The sequence below is a fragment of the Penicillium diatomitis genome (assembly GCF_028827545.1).
Source record: "Penicillium diatomitis strain IBT 30728 chromosome Unknown utg000005l_segment0_segment0, whole genome shotgun sequence".
NCBI classification, from domain to species: Eukaryota; Fungi; Ascomycota; class Eurotiomycetes; order Eurotiales; family Aspergillaceae; genus Penicillium; species Penicillium diatomitis.
In genome coordinates this window covers 3,096,934-3,113,641 of record NW_026623177.1, presented here as the reverse complement: position 1 = coordinate 3,113,641, position 16,708 = coordinate 3,096,934, and the positions used below count along the sequence as shown (strand labels likewise).

Here is a 16,708-nt window from a genome sequence, read left to right as displayed (position 1 = left end):
TCGGGTTGAAGTGAGTTCGATGGGAATGGCAAGTAGTAGAAATGGCTGGGTGTAGTCACTCCTACTCACTGTCAGTACACTGGGCAGTTACACACTACGCAAGTACACAGTGGTTGATGGGCGTTGCTTCATAAGAAGATCCAGTAACTTGGTAATAGTAGTCAGATAGGTGGTAGTAAACGAGCAATGGTTGGACCCATTCAGGCGCACATCTGGAAGCAATTCCGACAGTAGACTTGTCAGTAGATCATCACAGAATCGTTGGATTTAAACATCCGTCTGGCATTGACATGGTCTCCAGAGTCCAGACAGACAAGTATTCAAGCATTGGTTTGTGAGGGGATTGATCAAGCTTCCGACAGTTTTCGAAAAATTATGGTAGCTCCTTTTACAAATCGTGGGTCAAAAACATCGGTCATACACGTACACAATTTGCTCCGACGATTTTGTGAAACTTTGGTTGCAAAGCGGTTGGACAACCGTTCCTGTGACGCCTCAAGGTAGGAATGGGTGTAACACTCATGCTAAGGTCATGCTTTACTGCTTAACTACTGCTTTAGTGCTTACTGTACCTTCATGCGCCGGCATCGTCATGATTGACTGGTAAAATAACCGTTGTTCATTCTATGACTCTCATGACTTCTGCCTCCTTCAGCCATACAAGCTTATATTGGCTTGTAGTAGACTTATGTCTCGAAAGTGAACCTTTGCCTGTGATCGAGAACCAAGTTAACCAACAGACCGTGACATCATGCGTGAGCTGATATTAGGTAAGATCAGGCAGTGCTTTGAAGGTTGTTTGTGTGTTCTCGTCACGTGGTCTCTCCACCTCCGATGAACCCTTCATCAAGTATTGACTCCAGAGTGCGGGTACTGGCAGTGGGATCGGGTTCGTGAGGTCCAAGTCTTCCATGTGACAATACGGGGGTCAAACAATTCAACAAACATGCGTCGGCAAAGATGAATCCCACTTTGGAGAGATTCCTCAACTCGAGCTCGTTCTTCTTCTTCAGCCTTGTCTGCTTGTGTCTCATTCTACTTACGCCGGCCGATGCCATTTACCAGTGTTGGGTCACAGATCGCCTCACGAACATCTTCTTCATCGCCGGCGCATACGTTCTTACGTTCATTCTTGCAGCTCTGATATATGCGACTCGGCTCTATACCAATCGAACGGCACTTGCGGGCATCCCCAAGGCGTGGATCCCCATCGAGGAGGAAGATGTCACAAAGAGCGTGAGACGACTGGTGGTGGACGGACTGGCCCGTAGCGCAGTGATCACCTACCAAGCGTGCCCGCGCGACACAACGGGAGAAGAGAACAGCTTCTCAAATTACCAGGATCTCTTGGTCGACCCCGAGCGGCCCCCTTGGGGCTCCGTCGAGCATCCCGGGTGGTCGTCTCCGAAATCGACAGACCTGCCCGATCTCCCCTATCGCACTGTGATCCTGGAACTCCCAGATCTTATCGAAGCAAAAGCCGTCTCCACAGCTCCTGCAGACGACACCTTACCGAACACCATGGACCCCTTTCCCGACATGCGCGCCGTAGAGGTTCTTCAAAGACCTCCTTCGATGGGTGTACGACAGTACCTCATACACCTCGGAAACCTCGGGGTCATCACATCCCCGAGTCTTGTGGTTGAATTCACTTCGCTTTATGAACGTGCGCGCTTCTCATCCCATCAACTACGCGAACCGGAATTTCGAGAATTGATGCGCTTGTTTGCAGACATTCTCAGGGCAATCATGCCCATGCCTCCACCAATCCTTGAAGGCATCCGTGACAGTATAAGTTACCAAACTGAGACAGAGTCCATGATAGGACCGTCGGATGTGGAAGGCGAGTCAGATACTGTGGACCACCAAATCTACGACGGCGCATTCACTCCAACGAGAAGCGTCAGTCTGCGACCATCGATGGCGTCAATGTGGGATGCCCGTTCTGGCCGCAGTGCATCTTCGGCTGCGCACAGCCCGCTGTCCCGATTCTCCGTTAGAAGTGGCTCATATAGGGGACTGCAATCATTGCAGACGCGGTCCACCGAATCGCTGCGTCGAGTCCGATCAGGGCAGTCCGGTAGCTCGGGGGGTAGCGTGATTCGACTGGCACGTCCACAGGACCCCACTGACCTGCCTTATACATTCAACTACGCCGGTCGTAGGAACTGAAGTCTTTTTTGTCTTTTGATACCCTTGAGTTGAGTTGTACTTAATATTAATGGAAACACTCCGGTTACCAACCATACCCGAACTTCCCTTTCCCTGTTCGGCCATGCTCAGAGGACTACTCGGTGAGCTTATTGACAAGTCAAGGACCGGCAGGTCTTTCAACATAATCACACATTTTCTCATGGCAGAATAGAGGGGGATGCTTGTTTACGTCGAGGTACCGATTCAGACTGGGACCACTTTGACTTATCGACATAAGAACAAGACACATGAAGTAAACGTAGATAAGAGAAAAAAAGGCGATGCCATTCAAATTGCTTGGAGGTTGTCTAGTGGGCTTGGGAGAAGAAAAGGAATAGCAACGGAAAATCCACAAGTCCGAGATTCCAATTTCCAAAAAAAGAATGCAGAAACAAATGCTCGCTTTAGTGTCATAGGGAGCTCCTAAACGCCCACTCGAATTGTACTCCTCGTGCCGAGAAGTCGCTAAGCTGAGAAAAAGAAAGTTGTATATGTGTAAGCCACCAGCGTGATAATCGTACGAGAAATGAGATGATTGTCTCTGATCAGTGGTGAAGAAATCAGTCGCCCACAGGAGACGACAAATAGTCAAAGTCTTTCAAGTGGTAGTTGTTGTTGCGGATACCGGATCTCGACACCCGAACCATCCGGGGCTGTGACAAGTCATGGAGCTGCTACTTAATGACGAGGGCGACGCCGTCATGGTAGGCGCCGGCGTCACCATGGGGCTGTCCATAGTAGTGGGGTCTTTGCATCCAAACCAGCCAGGGGTATGGCATGTTGTGGTCAACGAGCTGGATGTAGGAGACATAGACGCAGTTGTAGTTGTTGGGTCATTGCAGCCAAACCACCCCGGCGTCTTGCACGTAGTCGTAGTTGTTGTAGTAGTGGGTGCAGAAGTGGTGGTGGTGATCGACGTAGTAGCAGTGGCGGTGGTCGAGTCGTCAAGACAGCCCCACCAGCCTGGGGTTTTGCAAGTGGCAGTCCTTGTGAGAGTCGGAGTGGCCGTTGTCTTGGTGGTGGTTGTAGTAATCTCAGACCCGTTGCTCTTGAAGAACTTCCACAGGACACAGTCATAACATTCCTCCTCAGCCGCGCAAGGTGGCACGGCGTCATATGCCTTGATCACATCTCGAATGACGTTTCTGATTTTGTGAGTTCCTAGACCCACACGCCAACCTTTATCAGCAACGGTATCGTACGTGCACATTTGGCCAGTATGACAGGCAGATTCCATCGCATAGCCTCCCCAAGTACAGAGCGAATTAATACCATTGCAGGTTCCCATGTACACCGGATCGGCTGTATGTCCGAAGTGGTATGCTCCTGTGAAGCTTCGCTTCTGGGGCAACCGGGAGTCATGCCCGGGGGGACTTGGTATACCCAAGCGAGCCGCAGGTAGCGCCTCCGGAACGGCCTCAAACGTGACCGTTGGAAGACCGAACGTCAGCCCTAAGAGACTGGCCATGGCACCACCAAGGGAGTGGCCTGTCAGCCACACCTTGGCCTCGGGGTAAATCTCGGTGACATTGGAATAGAGTTCGATGGCTGCTTTATAGTACTTGTTCTCATCATTCATGGCCTCGACTATGCAAGTCAGGTTGGCGGTGTAAGTGGCAGTCTGACAGTCACAGACCTGTCGCCATAGATATGAGCCACCTTGACCACAACAACAACTGAAGAAGAGATTGTCGTTGACTTTGTCATTGGTAGTCGTTCCGGCTCCATCGAAGAGCGCAGGAGATGTCCCTTTCAAAGATACGACAATCGTACTGTTGGTTTGATCGGCATAAATATGGCCACGAAGACCATCGAGTTTCCACCCGAAACTGTTCGAATAATTGAATGGGCCATTGATATTCTGCCAGTCCTCTGTCCCAGGGACTTCAATGTAATCATTTGCCGTCATTCGCGCAAATGTCATGACTGTATGCTTGTCAGTGACATTAGGCCCCGGAACTGTATCCATCACCCAATCTGATGGCGATGATGCTATTGCGACACCAGAGTATTTCGCAGCACTGAGATGTCCCTGAATCACAGATACTCGTCGATCTGCCAGGCGCTGTATCGTGATAGGGTTCGAAGACGCTGTCAAGGGTCCTTCGTCAATGGGAGACTCTGCGCTAGCGCCATCTTCAGATAGTAAAGCAAGACGAGTATCCGGTTCAATATCTACTCTTGCGTATAGATCGGGATGCTGGTGTATCCCTCGGTGGAATATATGCCGCAGAGACTGAAAGCTGTCAGAACAGAGACTCAAGGTGACCGGTTTGGAGGCCAACGAACTTACAAACTGATATGGTTCGGCCGATAAAGCCGGCTGGTCCAAGGGCGCCGCCGGTGGCGGAAGAACTGGGAGCTGTACAGCAGGCAAGTTCTCGTAAGACTGGACAGCCTGCGGTAGTATAACTGCTGATACAAACACAGACCACATGTTCAACATGCTCTTTCGACGAGCTCGAGAGTGTTGAAGACGAGCCATGATTGCCGATAGTGTTGACTGTTCAGGACGCCGAGGACGGATACAGGCTATCGCGCCTTATCGGCCAAAGTGACGCACATGCGGAGAAGCCCCACACGTGATTTGGCCCCGTGATACTTGTCCGCTGATCATTGATAAGAAGATCATGTGATGACAAACCGACAGGCTTTGGGACGATGTGCACGACTTCATACAACACTGCTATTCTCAATACTTTCAACCACAAGAGGAAATTTCTCGACGTTGCGCAGTAATGCCGCCCAATCATCTCGCTCGCTTGACATTCTTTACCAGGGCTGGTTGTGGTCTATGCGATACAGCAAAGAACACTGTTATTCAGCTTCGAAAGCGACGACCATTCGAATATGTGGAAAAGGATATAATGGATGCGTCAAACAAACAGTGGAAGGATGTTTATGAATTCGATGTCCCCGTACTTCACGCGCAACCCACCAAGCCGGGTCTTCCGACGGAGGCTCAGTTATCCGACGCCCGGAAATTGTTCCATCGGTGGTCTGAGCAGGAATTGGAGAAACTTGTGAACGAGACTGAACAATAAATTACCTCTGACAGCCCGACGAAGGATGCAACGAGCAAATCCGCAACTAGCCCAACAAGGCGTACTTTTAGGCCAGTGCTTCGTCTACGATTGTCCCACGCCTCTACATGCAGGCTCCTTGAGCGGATGTGGGTTGATTCTGGAACAACGGGCCGACTTATGTGCTAGGCCTTCGTGCACAGGTGCCCAAAAAAAGAGACGTCTTTGGCTGGGACTACAAGCTATCTCTCCAGCCACCTCGTGCTTCATCGAAGGGCAGTGGTGTCTCCGACGAACCAAATTTGGGGGCGCGGTCTCCAACCCGCTGTGTGACGTCTTGAAAATGGAACGATGATAATATATGTTCAAATTATTCATTCCCGTCATGCTTATTGCCTACACTCTCAAGGAAGAACAATATACTTCTCCAGATGCTTGGGAATCGCCGATCGCAGGTTCTTCGACTCCAACCAAGTCTTCGAGAACAACCGATCAGCATAGCGATAAGCACCGTCACAGAGAATTGTCACCACGGTACTGCCCTTGCCCATCTTCTCAGCAACTTCCTTGGCAGCTACAACATTCAATGCAGAACTGGCTCCAAGATAGAGACCCTCCTCATCAAGACAGCGATAAACCATCTCAATTGTCTTCTCGTCCGAGATGTTCAAAGATCCATCCAAAAGATCGATATCGGGCTGCAAGTTGTCGGTGACACGTCCCTGGCCGATACCTTCCGTAATACTACCCCCGGAGCGCTCGGCCAACTTGCCACCACTTTGGATGAAGCTATGCAGGACACTGCCAGGGGGATCGGCCAAGAAGCTCTTGACTCTGCCATCGCTGGCTTGCTTTAGGTAACGAGTAGTTCCGGCCAAGGTGCCACCAGTGCCAGTAGCACAAGTGAAGGCATCGATTTTGCCGCCCGTCTGAGCCCAGATTTCGGGACCGGTTGTCTCAACGTGCGCTTGGCGATTGGCAACGTTGTCGAACTGGTTGGTCCACACAGCATTATCCAGGGACTCGGCGTGCCGACGAGCCTGATGATTGTAATTTTGGGGGTTGTCGAAAGCCACAGCTGGAACAGGATAGACCTCTGCACCGAGCAGACGAAGAAGATCGATCTTGCCCTGTGATTGAGTGTTGGGCATGTAGATCACCAGCTTGTAGCCCTTGGAGCGACACACGTGCGCCAAGCCAATTCCAGTGTTTCCGGCTGTGCCTTCGACGACAGTGCCACCAGGACGCAAAAGTCCCTTCTTTTCGGCGTCTTCGACCACGAACAGAGCAGCACGATCCTTGACGCTGCCGCCGGGGTTCTGGAACTCGGCTTTTCCTAGCACATTGCAGCCTGTTTCTTCAGAGAGACGTTTCAGGCGAATAAGGGGCGTGTTGCCAATCGCTAGAGTAAAAAGTCTTAGTCAATTCACTGTTCCATAGTCTCGTCTGGAGATGATCAAGAAAACGTGTCATACCTTCCGTCAACCCGTTAACTGAGCCCTGAGCCGTAGACACCCGCAACGTATAGGGTGAACCCTCCGCAGCGGCCGCTCGAAGGGCAGTCGTGCCAAAGCGTCGGATACTCTGACGGAACATTTCTGCTTGCCAAAGGAATGAGTAAGGTTAGAGCCCGCGAGATACTTATCGGTCATCATGCATGTGTGGACGCTGCCCATGCGCCGATAGCCGGCCCGCTCTTAGTCACGTGATGCTGGACGAGCACGTCATCCTGGTATCTTAGCTGATCGGTGACCGTCGGTCGCATCGAAACTTGGGGTCAGGGCGGTGTCGCACAGCCGAGGTTCAGCTTGTTAGTGGATCTGTTGGGGATATCTGCGAATGAACGAGCGACCTGTTTTGTATAATTCTTTACGATAATATTGGAGTTCAGTGCTTCTGGTTTCAAGTAAAGATCATTGCGGTTTGCGATCCAGCAAAAGCGATGCTTGGCCGATAGATCCCGGAGCTCCAGTAGGTAGGAAGATATCAATTGCGAAAAAGCATCACGTAAAGATAAAAGAATGAATAACAATTGCAATAGTCATGATATGGTATCAACATCATCAAAAAAAGCAGATGAAAAGGGTTTCAATAATAGACCACTAAACAGTCTCAATATACCGGCGAACCTCCCTGTGTATTTGAACAAAACATTAGCCTCGAGCCCAGAAAAGAAGCGGAAAACAGAGCCGAACACGCAGCGATGTACAACGACAAGTTGACGCTCGCTATTGATGGTATTCACTTACCAGTCAGTGACAGCTTCCTCAAACAAGCGCACTTCGTGCTCTCTCGTCCCGCCAAAGTGATCAACGAAGGTATCTCCAAAGACCTCGCGAGCCACACTGTCAGGTCGCGTAAATGTAGCGACAGCCTCTTTAAGAGACTTCGCGAGTCTTACACCCTGGTCGCTGGCACCACCCATTTCTTCACCCTTTGACAAGGGCGGTGTGGGAATCTCCAGCTTCTTTTCCACACCACGCCAGCCTAGTGCCATGATGGCGGCAAGCACAAGATGAGGGTTGGCATCAGCACCTGGAGTGCGAACCTCGAACCGTGTAGCCTTGGCGCTGGCTGTAGGGGGAGTGATCAAGCGAATAGAGGCAGCGCGGTGTTCAAGACCCCATGAGACAGTCACTGGAGCCCAGAAATTCTCAACTAGGCGTTTATAGGAATTGATCGTGGGGGCAAAGAGCGGCATCACATCTGGTAAGCCTACCAAGAGACCTGCGAGGAAGTGACGACCGAGATCTGAGAGATGTGCGACATCCGGATATGGGGGTGAAGGATCGGGAGTGTCGCGAATGAATGCGTTCTTGCCATCTGCCGTAACAAGAGAAATATGCATGTGTCCACTGTTTCCAGGCAAGCCTTGGCGCGGCTTCGCCATGAAGCAAGGCGTAATTCCGTGTTTGATACCGTATGCCTTGACAACATATCTACGCGGGAAGAACCCTTTGGTCAGTTATCGTACTGGCGTAAGAGGTTCATCTGGGCAGATGTGTCAGACGTACTTGAACAGCCCCGCCTTATCGGCCATATCTTTCGCTTCTCCGAATTGCAGTGCCTATTCAAAACAGTGAGATTAGTTACATATTCCAGCGTTTAGAACCCTGGATTATGAGAAATAACTCACCGCCTCAAAAACACCAGGTCCGCTCTCGGTATGCCAGCCTTCGATATCACAACGGAATTGCTCGCAAGCGTCAAAGATACCGTAGTAATACTCCTGGTTATGCAAAGGCCGGGTGATGGAGTAACCAAACATGCCCTCTGTCAAAGACGGCAGGGAGTCGACAGGATTCGATTGAAGGAAAAGTGCCGTAGCGGTCGCCGCGCGCTCGGGATTGGGATGGTCGCTCGGGGCACGGAATTGATAGAACTCATACTCCGCTATTCCAGGTCAACCATTGCACTTGTAAAAGAGACCGAGACTCGTCCCTATTGCTATCACAGCTGGCTGTTCAACATACCTCCGGCCATGGCGCGATATCCTGCGGCTTCGGCCTTGCCCGAAACCGTCTTGAGGAGCCCACGCGGGCATGCGCACACGGGCTCTTTCGTGTCGGGATCCAAGAAACTGACCAAGAAGAAGGGCACATTGTTCTCCCACGGAATCCGCCTGAAACTGCGCAGATCTGGGACGGCGAGAAGATCGCGATAGCCATTTTCCTTGTTACTAATGGAGAGCTCCTTGAAGTAGGTCTGGTCATGCTGGTCCCAGCCAAAGATGACCGAGCAGAAGCCAAATCCTTCGGTCACGACGGAGAGGAACTTGCTCTTCTTCATGATCTTGCCGCGCAGTTGGCCATCCACGTCGACTCCGGCTACCTTGACCATGCGGTCATTCTGCAGGATCTCGGCCACATTCTCGGCCGTGACGGTGACGTCGGAGGCCGACATCGTGGGGAACTTATAGTAGCTGAGTGAGAAAATGCGATGATCTTCTTTGTTTGCAGGGTGAGTCTGGGAGAACAAATGCAAGGCCTCCGTAGCTCTAGTCAAAGATATCGCAACAATCTGACAACTTGGGAATGGATCAGGTCACAAGCTGCCCTGGCCGCGAGCTTATCAGTGATGATCATTCTGCCCACTGGGTCCGTTCGCGCCTGAGGCTTTGTCTCGTCGGAAGGAAGGAAGCAGTTGGCTGAAGCTGAAGCCCACCAGGTAAGCGCCGCCCGGACCCACAGCGCGGTCCGCGCGGTCACGAGGGACCACGTACCGATGATGTACTTTATTTGACGGTACTGTACTCTGTAGTCTGTGGACTTGTAGAGTGTAGAGTGTAGTATGAGCTTTCAGTCTTCTATGAAAGATAATTCCGCTTAGGCAGCAATTTTATATGCAAGAATACATCACCATACATTGACACAGTACTTGATGTGTCACCTGAAATACCAGGCTCAAGCAAGGGACTCGAAGCTCTGCCGTTAGGTCAATATTGTAGTGGCTCTGGTGGAGCGCGGTCCTGGCTTATCTAACATCGCAAATGCTGCCCGTCCGTCTATCAAGTCGGCACCCCGCGGTCTTTCTGTAGAGCTTCCAACCCGATCGTGGTGAATCTGAACATTCCAACAATTGGCCCTCTAATCGCAGACACGCGATTAAGTTTTCTATCCGCGCGCTCGAATTCATCCGTGTCATGTGAGCACTCCCCATACAGTAGCTTGAGCAAGCAATAAAGCTTTGGACATTTCCCCCGCACCGGAAAGCCCGATAACAGCTCACACTGACAGTTTGAGAACCGAAGAGAAAGAATCATTCTACCAATCGCTATAATGTCTACTTCTAAGGGTCGTCTTCAGGGCAAGAACGCCATTGTCACCGGTGCTGCTGGGTAAGATTTGGTGCAGATCTCATTTCTAAGCTTTCCAAGCTCTTCCGCCGAGATATGAGCGCGCTAACCTGTTGCCTTTCGCTTCACACAGTGGCATTGGTCTGGAGACCACCATTCTTTTTGCCCGTGAGGGTGCCAACATTCTCCTCGCCGATATTTCAGAGCCCGCGCTGGCCAAGGCTCTCAACAAGGTCAAGGAGGTCGTTCCCAACGCTGGTCGTCTGGAAACAATCCGCTGCGATGTGTCCAAGGAGGCCGACGTGCAGGCCATGGTCGAGTCCGTCGACAGCTGGGGTGGTGCCGACATTGTCTTCAACAACGCCGGTATAATGCACGCAGATGATGCCGATGCGGTGGACACCGCCGAGAAGATCTGGGATCTGACTCAGAGTATCAACGTCAAGGGTGTCTGGTTCGGCTGCAAGCACGCCGTGCTGAGCTTCCGCCGCAACAATAAGAAGACCGCGAGCGTCATCAACACTGCAAGCTTTGTCGCTCTCATGGGTGCTGCCACCCCTCAGCTGGCCTACACGGCTAGCAAGGGTGCTGTTTTGGCAATGACTCGGGAACTGGCCATTGTCCACGCCCGTGAGGGCTTCCGCTTCAACTCCCTCTGCCCTGGTCCGCTCAAGTAAGGCACCCGTAAGCTTTCCATTGGGCGGAATAACTTGCTGACAATACTATAGCACCCCTCTTCTCCAGGACTGGCTCGGCGACGACCACGCCAAGCGTTTCCGCCGTGAGGTGCACTTCCCCAGCGGTCGCTTCGGTGAGGCGGTCGAGCAAGCGCACGCCGTTGTCTTCTTGGCCAGTGACGAGAGCAGTTTCGTCAACGGTACTGACTTTGTGGTGGACGGTGGTCTGAGCAAGGTAAGCTTGACCTCGGCATTCCTTTGTTTACCTTCGTGGACGATCATCTTCGGGCGCTAACACGGATTCTCTCTAGGCGTATGTCACCGCGGAAGGTCCCGCCCCCGCGGCGCCAAAGAACCTTGCCCACTAAAGTAGTCGGCGGTCAATGCACCCACGGGGTGCACATGTCAGTAAATAACGAATTTTCTTGGTTACGGACTTTGAATTAGGCTTGGCTGCAGGTTGTGGCATTTATGGTTTTCAAGGATGAGCCACTGGTGGAGACTGGTTTTTCGGGGGCTAGCATGTTTAGAAATGATATACCTTTTTTTTTTTTTTTCAAACCGAGCCGTTTCAGAATATACAGACAAGACTCGATCTTTTTAAGTGTGAGGTAGGAAAGTCGAACCCGGTTGAATTTCGAGTCTCGTGAAATCTCAGTACTCAGGCCATTCAGGGTCAACCTGTTCACGCCAGGCTCGCAACCCGCCTTGGATATCCCCAATAAATCTCTGGCCACCGCGACCCAGCCCCAGCTCTTTCATCCGTTGCACAGCGAGCTGTGAATCATTTCCGAGTCGACAGACAACATAGACGGGCTCCTTGGAGTCTGTCGCAACAAGCTCGGTCGGCACCCACGAAGGCGTGGCCTCGGTAGACGCTGATGCCAGAATATCTGAGATGGGGATGTTTATGCTATTCTCCAAATGACAGATCTCAAACTGCGTCTTATCTCGGACGTCAATTATCGTATGACGGCGCTGCAAGGAAGATTTGTCGAAACTGTCATCAGATTGAGAAGAAAGCTCCCGGTACTGCCGCGCAGAGACACGCTCGTCCTTTCTCAACAAAGCAGGAGGATTTGCCGAGCCACAGAAAAACACGTAGTCCATGGATCCAGAAGTGATAGTGTCCAAGGAAACGGTGGCTTCCGCCGAACACACTGCGCAGTTTGTCCTTCGAGAGCGAATGCGAATAGTACGGCACAGCGGATTGGAATATGCCGAGAACATGTGCAAAAGAGGAGACTCGGGCGCGCTTGACTCGATCGCGGTAATGACCTTGATCGCTTCCAGGGCCTGCAATACACCCATCGTTCCTACCACAGGACCGAGAATGCCTCCATCTGCGCAGCTCACCACGCTATCGGCTGGCGGGGGTTTGGGGAATACACAGCGATAGCAAGGGCCGCCGGACTTGTCGCCGGGCGGACGAGGGGGGTTATTCAGTACCATCAGCTGGCCTTCTGTGCGCAGCGCAGAGGCTGAAACTAGTGGCTTGCCCAGGAGCACCGCTGTGTCTGAAATCAAGTACCGTGTCGCGGGATTATCCGTGCAGTCCAAGATAAGGTCATATTGCGCGAAGATTTCAGGCGCCTCGCCGGGCGTGAGATGCGTACGATGTGCGACGTAGTTGGGGTGTGGATTGAGTCTGCCGTGGAAAAAGAAGAAGGTTAGATGTGGTTCGTCTCAACTCTGAGTTTAGATCAATGCAGAACATGATGGCAATGCAAGGACAATTCTTACTCTTTGAGAGATTCGATGGCACTATCAACTTTGTACATGCCGACATTGCGAGTCCGGTGAAGAACCTGACGGTGCAGATTCGAGACTTCGACCGTGTCCCCGTCGATCAAACCGAGGGTTCCCACGCCCGCCCCAGCAAGATATTGTGCCGCAGGACATCCGAGACCGCCGGCACCGACAAGAAGCACTCGGGCTGCTTTGAGCTTCAACTGGCCTATTCCACATACCAGAGGATATAGTCAGCAACCATTGGTCTTTTCAATGAAACAATATTCCTCTTTTTTAGGCTGTGAAGCTACCGACGAGAACTTACCCGACAACCCCACCTGCGATACAATCATCTGTCGACCGTATCTCTTGTACTCTTTTTGGCTGAGTGGCCACTTAGACCCATTCTGTGAGCCGTTCGACTCGTCCAACACAGTCGGGTTCTGGTTTCGAGCATCTGCGACAACGTCTCGAGCTCGCGCAAGCTCTTGCTTGAGTTCTGCGAGTTTGGCCTCGGTAGCCGCAATGCGCGCTTGCAGAGCGGCACATTTATCGTTGAAAGGATCCATCATTGGCAGATGGCTTGATATGGCATCCAGACGCGATCTGGCCGACGTGAAAAGTCCAACTCTGGAAAAAGAAAGGCTCATGCCATGACGTCGCGGAGTTTGTACTTCCCCGCGCAAAGTTTGACGGACTCCTTCGGTGGACGCGGGGAACGGGAATTTGCGGCGATAAGATAAGGGGCGGCCGCATGGGGCTGCTGGTGATCGCAATCGAAGAGTCGGGTTGACTATGATGAGTGACCTATGCACAAGAAATAGGACAAATATCTTTCATAGAACAGACAACAGACAGCTGATAAACGAGAATCCAGTTGGGCTCGTTGAAGATAGACCGGATGTTCAGTCTGTCATATAGCCCGGTGCATTCAAGCTCGATCCAACGACTGTCCACCAGATGCAATATAACTAAACATTGATGAAACGTGGTTGGACTGGATCCGATCAATGAGATTGATCTATGGTTTTGGAAGCGCACAACGAAGTCAAAAGTAATTGCAAACCCCCATCACAGAGCAGCGACCAATTCCTCCACACTCTTCATTTCCCGATCATTATTCTCGCCAACATCCAAAGCGACCAAGAACCGACTAACACAATTGTACCCCGCAATCCCCGTCGTCAACTCGACAATCTCCCGATCATTGAATCCCACCGTCTGCAGCTGCGCAAACACCGCATCCTCAACCTGGATCGTCCGAGTCATCTGGTCCGTATACCGCACCACAGCCCGCTGCCGCGCCGTCAGAACACTGCTCTCCAGTGCATCCACATTGTCCTCCGCGGTGCACGGTAACGTGCGACACGCCTGGAGTTCCGCCGGCTTGATCCCGCCCTTCAAGGCAAGCGGTGCGTGTGCATTCCACTCGTACACGGCGCCATTCAACACTGCGACTCGACACACGGCGAGTTCGAGGAGGCCTAGGTCGACGATGGTGCGCGTGCGAATAGCGCCCAGAAAGCTGTTCCAGCCATCGGCCACGGGGGGACTGTGTAGCAGGGACAGATCGAGGGGGATGAGAGGGCGAGGATTGCGACGCGCGGCGATGCGCGAGTAGATTTCGGCAGTTTCGGCGGTGTTGTCGCCTTCTGTTGGGGGAGTATTGGGGGCGTAGGGAAGACGCATGGTGCGGGTGGTGGTTTTGCTTGGGTAAGAAACGCGAGAGGGACGGGGTTGGAAGAGAGAGAGTCTGGATCGCAGAGATGGGAATCGATGCATGACTTGGCCAGTTCGGGTGATGGGGTGGAGCTTTATGGGGACGGGCGTACTCGGGCGACAAGCACCGTTTGCAATTCTACGTTCTACTAACTAGTGACTAGTAGACTGCTATAACTACTTACCAGGACAAACCATGTCCGGACTGTTCAGTTGGTCTGATCATTTGATGCCCGCCCACTCGGCTGAAGCCGAGGCCGGCTGCCGAACGTCCCCGCACGGAAGTGTGTTTATGCGGGACGATGGGGCTGACTACAGCAGTTGCCTCTCTAGGGGACATCTCAGCATGACCTCGATCATATTATCATGTAGGGTTATCCCAAGTACAAGGTCATTCGTCTAATGACCCTCATCCAGAACCCTTTTGAATTCATCTCGCAATGAACCTACCCGCGACAGGTGGTCACCGCATCCGTTGTTGTGTGATCAGCTGGAGGGAGGGGTCTTTGAGGAAAGCAGCCCAAATGTATGAGGATTTTTGAACCAGGACACGAGAAAGGATGACCATGAGTATCGGTGTTGTTCCTGCTAGGTTCTAGGACAAAAATGCCGGTCAACCTTATTCATCAAAGATTGAATACCTTAGCATTCCTTCAATAACGAGTCGGAGATGAATCAAAGCAGACAAAACGTATGATCTACTAATAGGGTGGATCCAACACCATAACCCGCATTGAAAAAAAAAGACGTCCACAAGGCTCGTTGAAAAGAAAGCTTCCATATGGTTCAATGCCAGTTGCAGATGGAAAGGCTAACAGAAAGAAGGCAAAAATGGCTCAGGAATAAGTGTCCTGTCTCATCCACCCATATTAGAGATATGCCAAGAATGGATTCTCTGTGTCGTCTTCTTCAATATTGGGCGGTGGAGGTGTCGTCAATTGATCGTGGTCTTCCAGATACTTCTCTAGAACCGCTTGATCACGATTGAGACTCTCCATCATAGCTGGAATAGACCGGAGTGCCTCGCGCGTAGCAGAGAAATCCCCGTCTTTCGCCCAGACAGCAGGGTCGCCCAAAGGAGACGTCAGCCAGGCATTTTTGAAAAACCGACTTGTGGACTTGGTATCTTTGTTGGTGTTAGACTGTTGGTTTGATTCCCGGTGATTCACCGGTGCCTTGACAATTCTCAGGCGAGTTTGTGGTTTCTTCGCCGTTCTGGACCGAGTACTCATCCTCGCCGCCGGAGTTGATTTGATGGTTTGTGACTCCTTTCCGAGTTGATTGGTTAGACTTTTTGAGGGATACACAGCCACATCTGGGCAGCCAAAGGACGACTTACATTTCTTCGAGCCTTCTTCGGCTGAGTCTGGGTCTCACGAGCTTCCAAGGGGACTGCGCGTCGGGGGGCTCTCTTTGGTAGAGCGTCGTTCACGAATGATGCAAGCGGATTAGGCCCAGACCGCAACGAGCACGAAGTCCCATTCTGTAAGAAAGCGCAATTGGCACAAGCGCCTCTGAAGAGCGGCGTGCCCGCGGGGACCACAACGCAGCACGACTTGAAAGGCCCATTGCCTGCGCGGCATCCGGAACAGGTTCGATCGCTGGGGACAACCCGGCCCACCTGCTGAGTGAATGCGGCGCGATATTTTTGTTTGTTGGGACACGGTCTGGGGTCCTGACGCCAATCTACGTCCCGCCAAATCGTCATCGCGAGCAATAACTGATCTAACTCGGTCCTAAAGACTTTATGGTCTGGATTACCTTTGGCGTCTAGATTGATGGCAGCTGGGTTTTCGAAGAACAAGATGATAAGCATTCTGCGACTGGTTATCTCAAGATCAAATGGAGGAACCTACCTTTAGTCGCTACCGTCTGGTCGTGCGCCGTGTTATGAGGCGCATCATCTCGGCGTGACAATGTTGTAGACTGAGCGGCGCCAGCCATGCTTTGAACAGCCGGCGAGGTAGCACGCGCCAGAGCAGTCGAGGGAGTTTCCTCGTGTTCCGCATGCATCCCTGACTCGAGCTCGGGGGAACTATCAGGGATGTCGATTGAAGACGTCTCCGAGAAACTCTCTGATGAAATTGACAAAAGTTCATCCTCTTCAGCTTTGATTTCCACGAGGCGATCGGGCGCGTTGATTGCATCGCCAACGCACGCTGCGCTGCCTGTTTGGGTTACAGCCGCGGGAGGCACAGCGTGCGACATGGGTGCAGCATCTGACTGAGATGTTGCTACCAGACCAGCTGCTGGGGAAACAGAGGGTGCGACTCCTAAGGGCTGAACCATAGCGCTCTCCTCTTCCATCATTTGCAGAAAGACAGAAGTTAGTAGCTAAGTACGGTACTTCAATATCACACGCCAGAGTTAATCGCGTGAAGAGGCGCGAATGAAGAGTGCCTCAGAGCCTGAGGCCACCAACCTCATTAAGCGGTAAATTGTGGCTCCGCCAAGATCTTCGACACGGTCTGGGCCATGGATTGAGGGTCTATTTGAAAGCTTTGCAGTCCGAATATCGCTTGTCTACTCTACTCATGGTCATATAGCGAAGTTGCGAACACTTTTCTTGT

General features: G+C 51.9%; 9 protein-coding genes across 9 annotated transcripts; 3 read left to right on the top strand and 6 right to left on the bottom strand.

Moving 5' to 3' along the window:
- Window positions 1–960: 960 nt before the first annotated feature.
- N7539_005500 (uncharacterized protein) lies at window positions 961–2,172 on the top strand (the record flags this gene model as incomplete). The annotated part of the gene is made up of 1 exon (XM_056935102.1): window positions 961–2,172. The coding sequence occupies one exon, from the start codon at window positions 961–963 to the stop codon at window positions 2,170–2,172; it is 1,212 nt and encodes a 403-aa protein (XP_056790296.1).
- A 619-nt stretch (window positions 2,173–2,791) lies between these two features.
- On the bottom strand, window positions 2,792–4,678 carry atg15 (triglyceride lipase ATG15; the record flags this gene model as incomplete). Its single annotated transcript, XM_056935101.1, has 2 exons — window positions 2,792–4,429; window positions 4,487–4,678. 2 exons carry the CDS (start codon window positions 4,676–4,678, stop codon window positions 2,792–2,794), a joined length of 1,830 nt encoding a protein of 609 aa, XP_056790295.1.
- Window positions 4,679–4,931: 253 nt separating this feature from the next.
- N7539_005498 (glutaredoxin family protein) lies at window positions 4,932–5,237 on the top strand (the record flags this gene model as incomplete). The annotated part of the gene is made up of 1 exon (XM_056935100.1): window positions 4,932–5,237. The coding sequence occupies one exon, from the start codon at window positions 4,932–4,934 to the stop codon at window positions 5,235–5,237; it is 306 nt and encodes a 101-aa protein (XP_056790294.1).
- Window positions 5,238–5,620: 383 nt separating this feature from the next.
- N7539_005497 (cysteine synthase A) lies at window positions 5,621–6,812 on the bottom strand (the record flags this gene model as incomplete). The annotated part of the gene is made up of 2 exons (XM_056935099.1): window positions 5,621–6,618; window positions 6,692–6,812. The coding sequence occupies 2 exons, from the start codon at window positions 6,810–6,812 to the stop codon at window positions 5,621–5,623; spliced, it is 1,119 nt and encodes a 372-aa protein (XP_056790293.1).
- Window positions 6,813–7,461: 649 nt separating this feature from the next.
- Window positions 7,462–9,119, bottom strand: N7539_005496 (glutamine synthetase family protein; the record flags this gene model as incomplete). The annotated part of the gene is made up of 4 exons (XM_056935098.1): window positions 7,462–8,155; window positions 8,231–8,283; window positions 8,353–8,609; window positions 8,690–9,119. The coding sequence occupies 4 exons, from the start codon at window positions 9,117–9,119 to the stop codon at window positions 7,462–7,464; spliced, it is 1,434 nt and encodes a 477-aa protein (XP_056790292.1).
- An 875-nt stretch (window positions 9,120–9,994) lies between these two features.
- N7539_005495 (putative short-chain dehydrogenase/reductase family protein) lies at window positions 9,995–11,056 on the top strand (the record flags this gene model as incomplete). Its single annotated transcript, XM_056935097.1, has 4 exons — window positions 9,995–10,053; window positions 10,145–10,684; window positions 10,740–10,923; window positions 11,000–11,056. The coding sequence occupies 4 exons, from the start codon at window positions 9,995–9,997 to the stop codon at window positions 11,054–11,056; spliced, it is 840 nt and encodes a 279-aa protein (XP_056790291.1).
- Window positions 11,057–11,342: 286 nt separating this feature from the next.
- Window positions 11,343–12,988, bottom strand: N7539_005494 (HesA/MoeB/ThiF family protein; the record flags this gene model as incomplete). Its single annotated transcript, XM_056935096.1, has 3 exons — window positions 11,343–12,336; window positions 12,432–12,645; window positions 12,745–12,988. The coding sequence occupies 3 exons, from the start codon at window positions 12,986–12,988 to the stop codon at window positions 11,343–11,345; spliced, it is 1,452 nt and encodes a 483-aa protein (XP_056790290.1).
- Window positions 12,989–13,490: 502 nt separating this feature from the next.
- On the bottom strand, window positions 13,491–14,108 carry N7539_005493 (carboxymuconolactone decarboxylase family protein; the record flags this gene model as incomplete). Its single annotated transcript, XM_056935095.1, has 1 exon — window positions 13,491–14,108. The coding sequence occupies one exon, from the start codon at window positions 14,106–14,108 to the stop codon at window positions 13,491–13,493; it is 618 nt and encodes a 205-aa protein (XP_056790289.1).
- Window positions 14,109–15,007: 899 nt separating this feature from the next.
- On the bottom strand, window positions 15,008–16,448 carry N7539_005492 (DUF3716 domain-containing protein; the record flags this gene model as incomplete). Its single annotated transcript, XM_056935094.1, has 4 exons — window positions 15,008–15,264; window positions 15,308–15,428; window positions 15,478–15,908; window positions 15,995–16,448. The coding sequence occupies 4 exons, from the start codon at window positions 16,446–16,448 to the stop codon at window positions 15,008–15,010; spliced, it is 1,263 nt and encodes a 420-aa protein (XP_056790288.1).
- Between the last annotated feature and the right edge of the window lie 260 nt (window positions 16,449–16,708).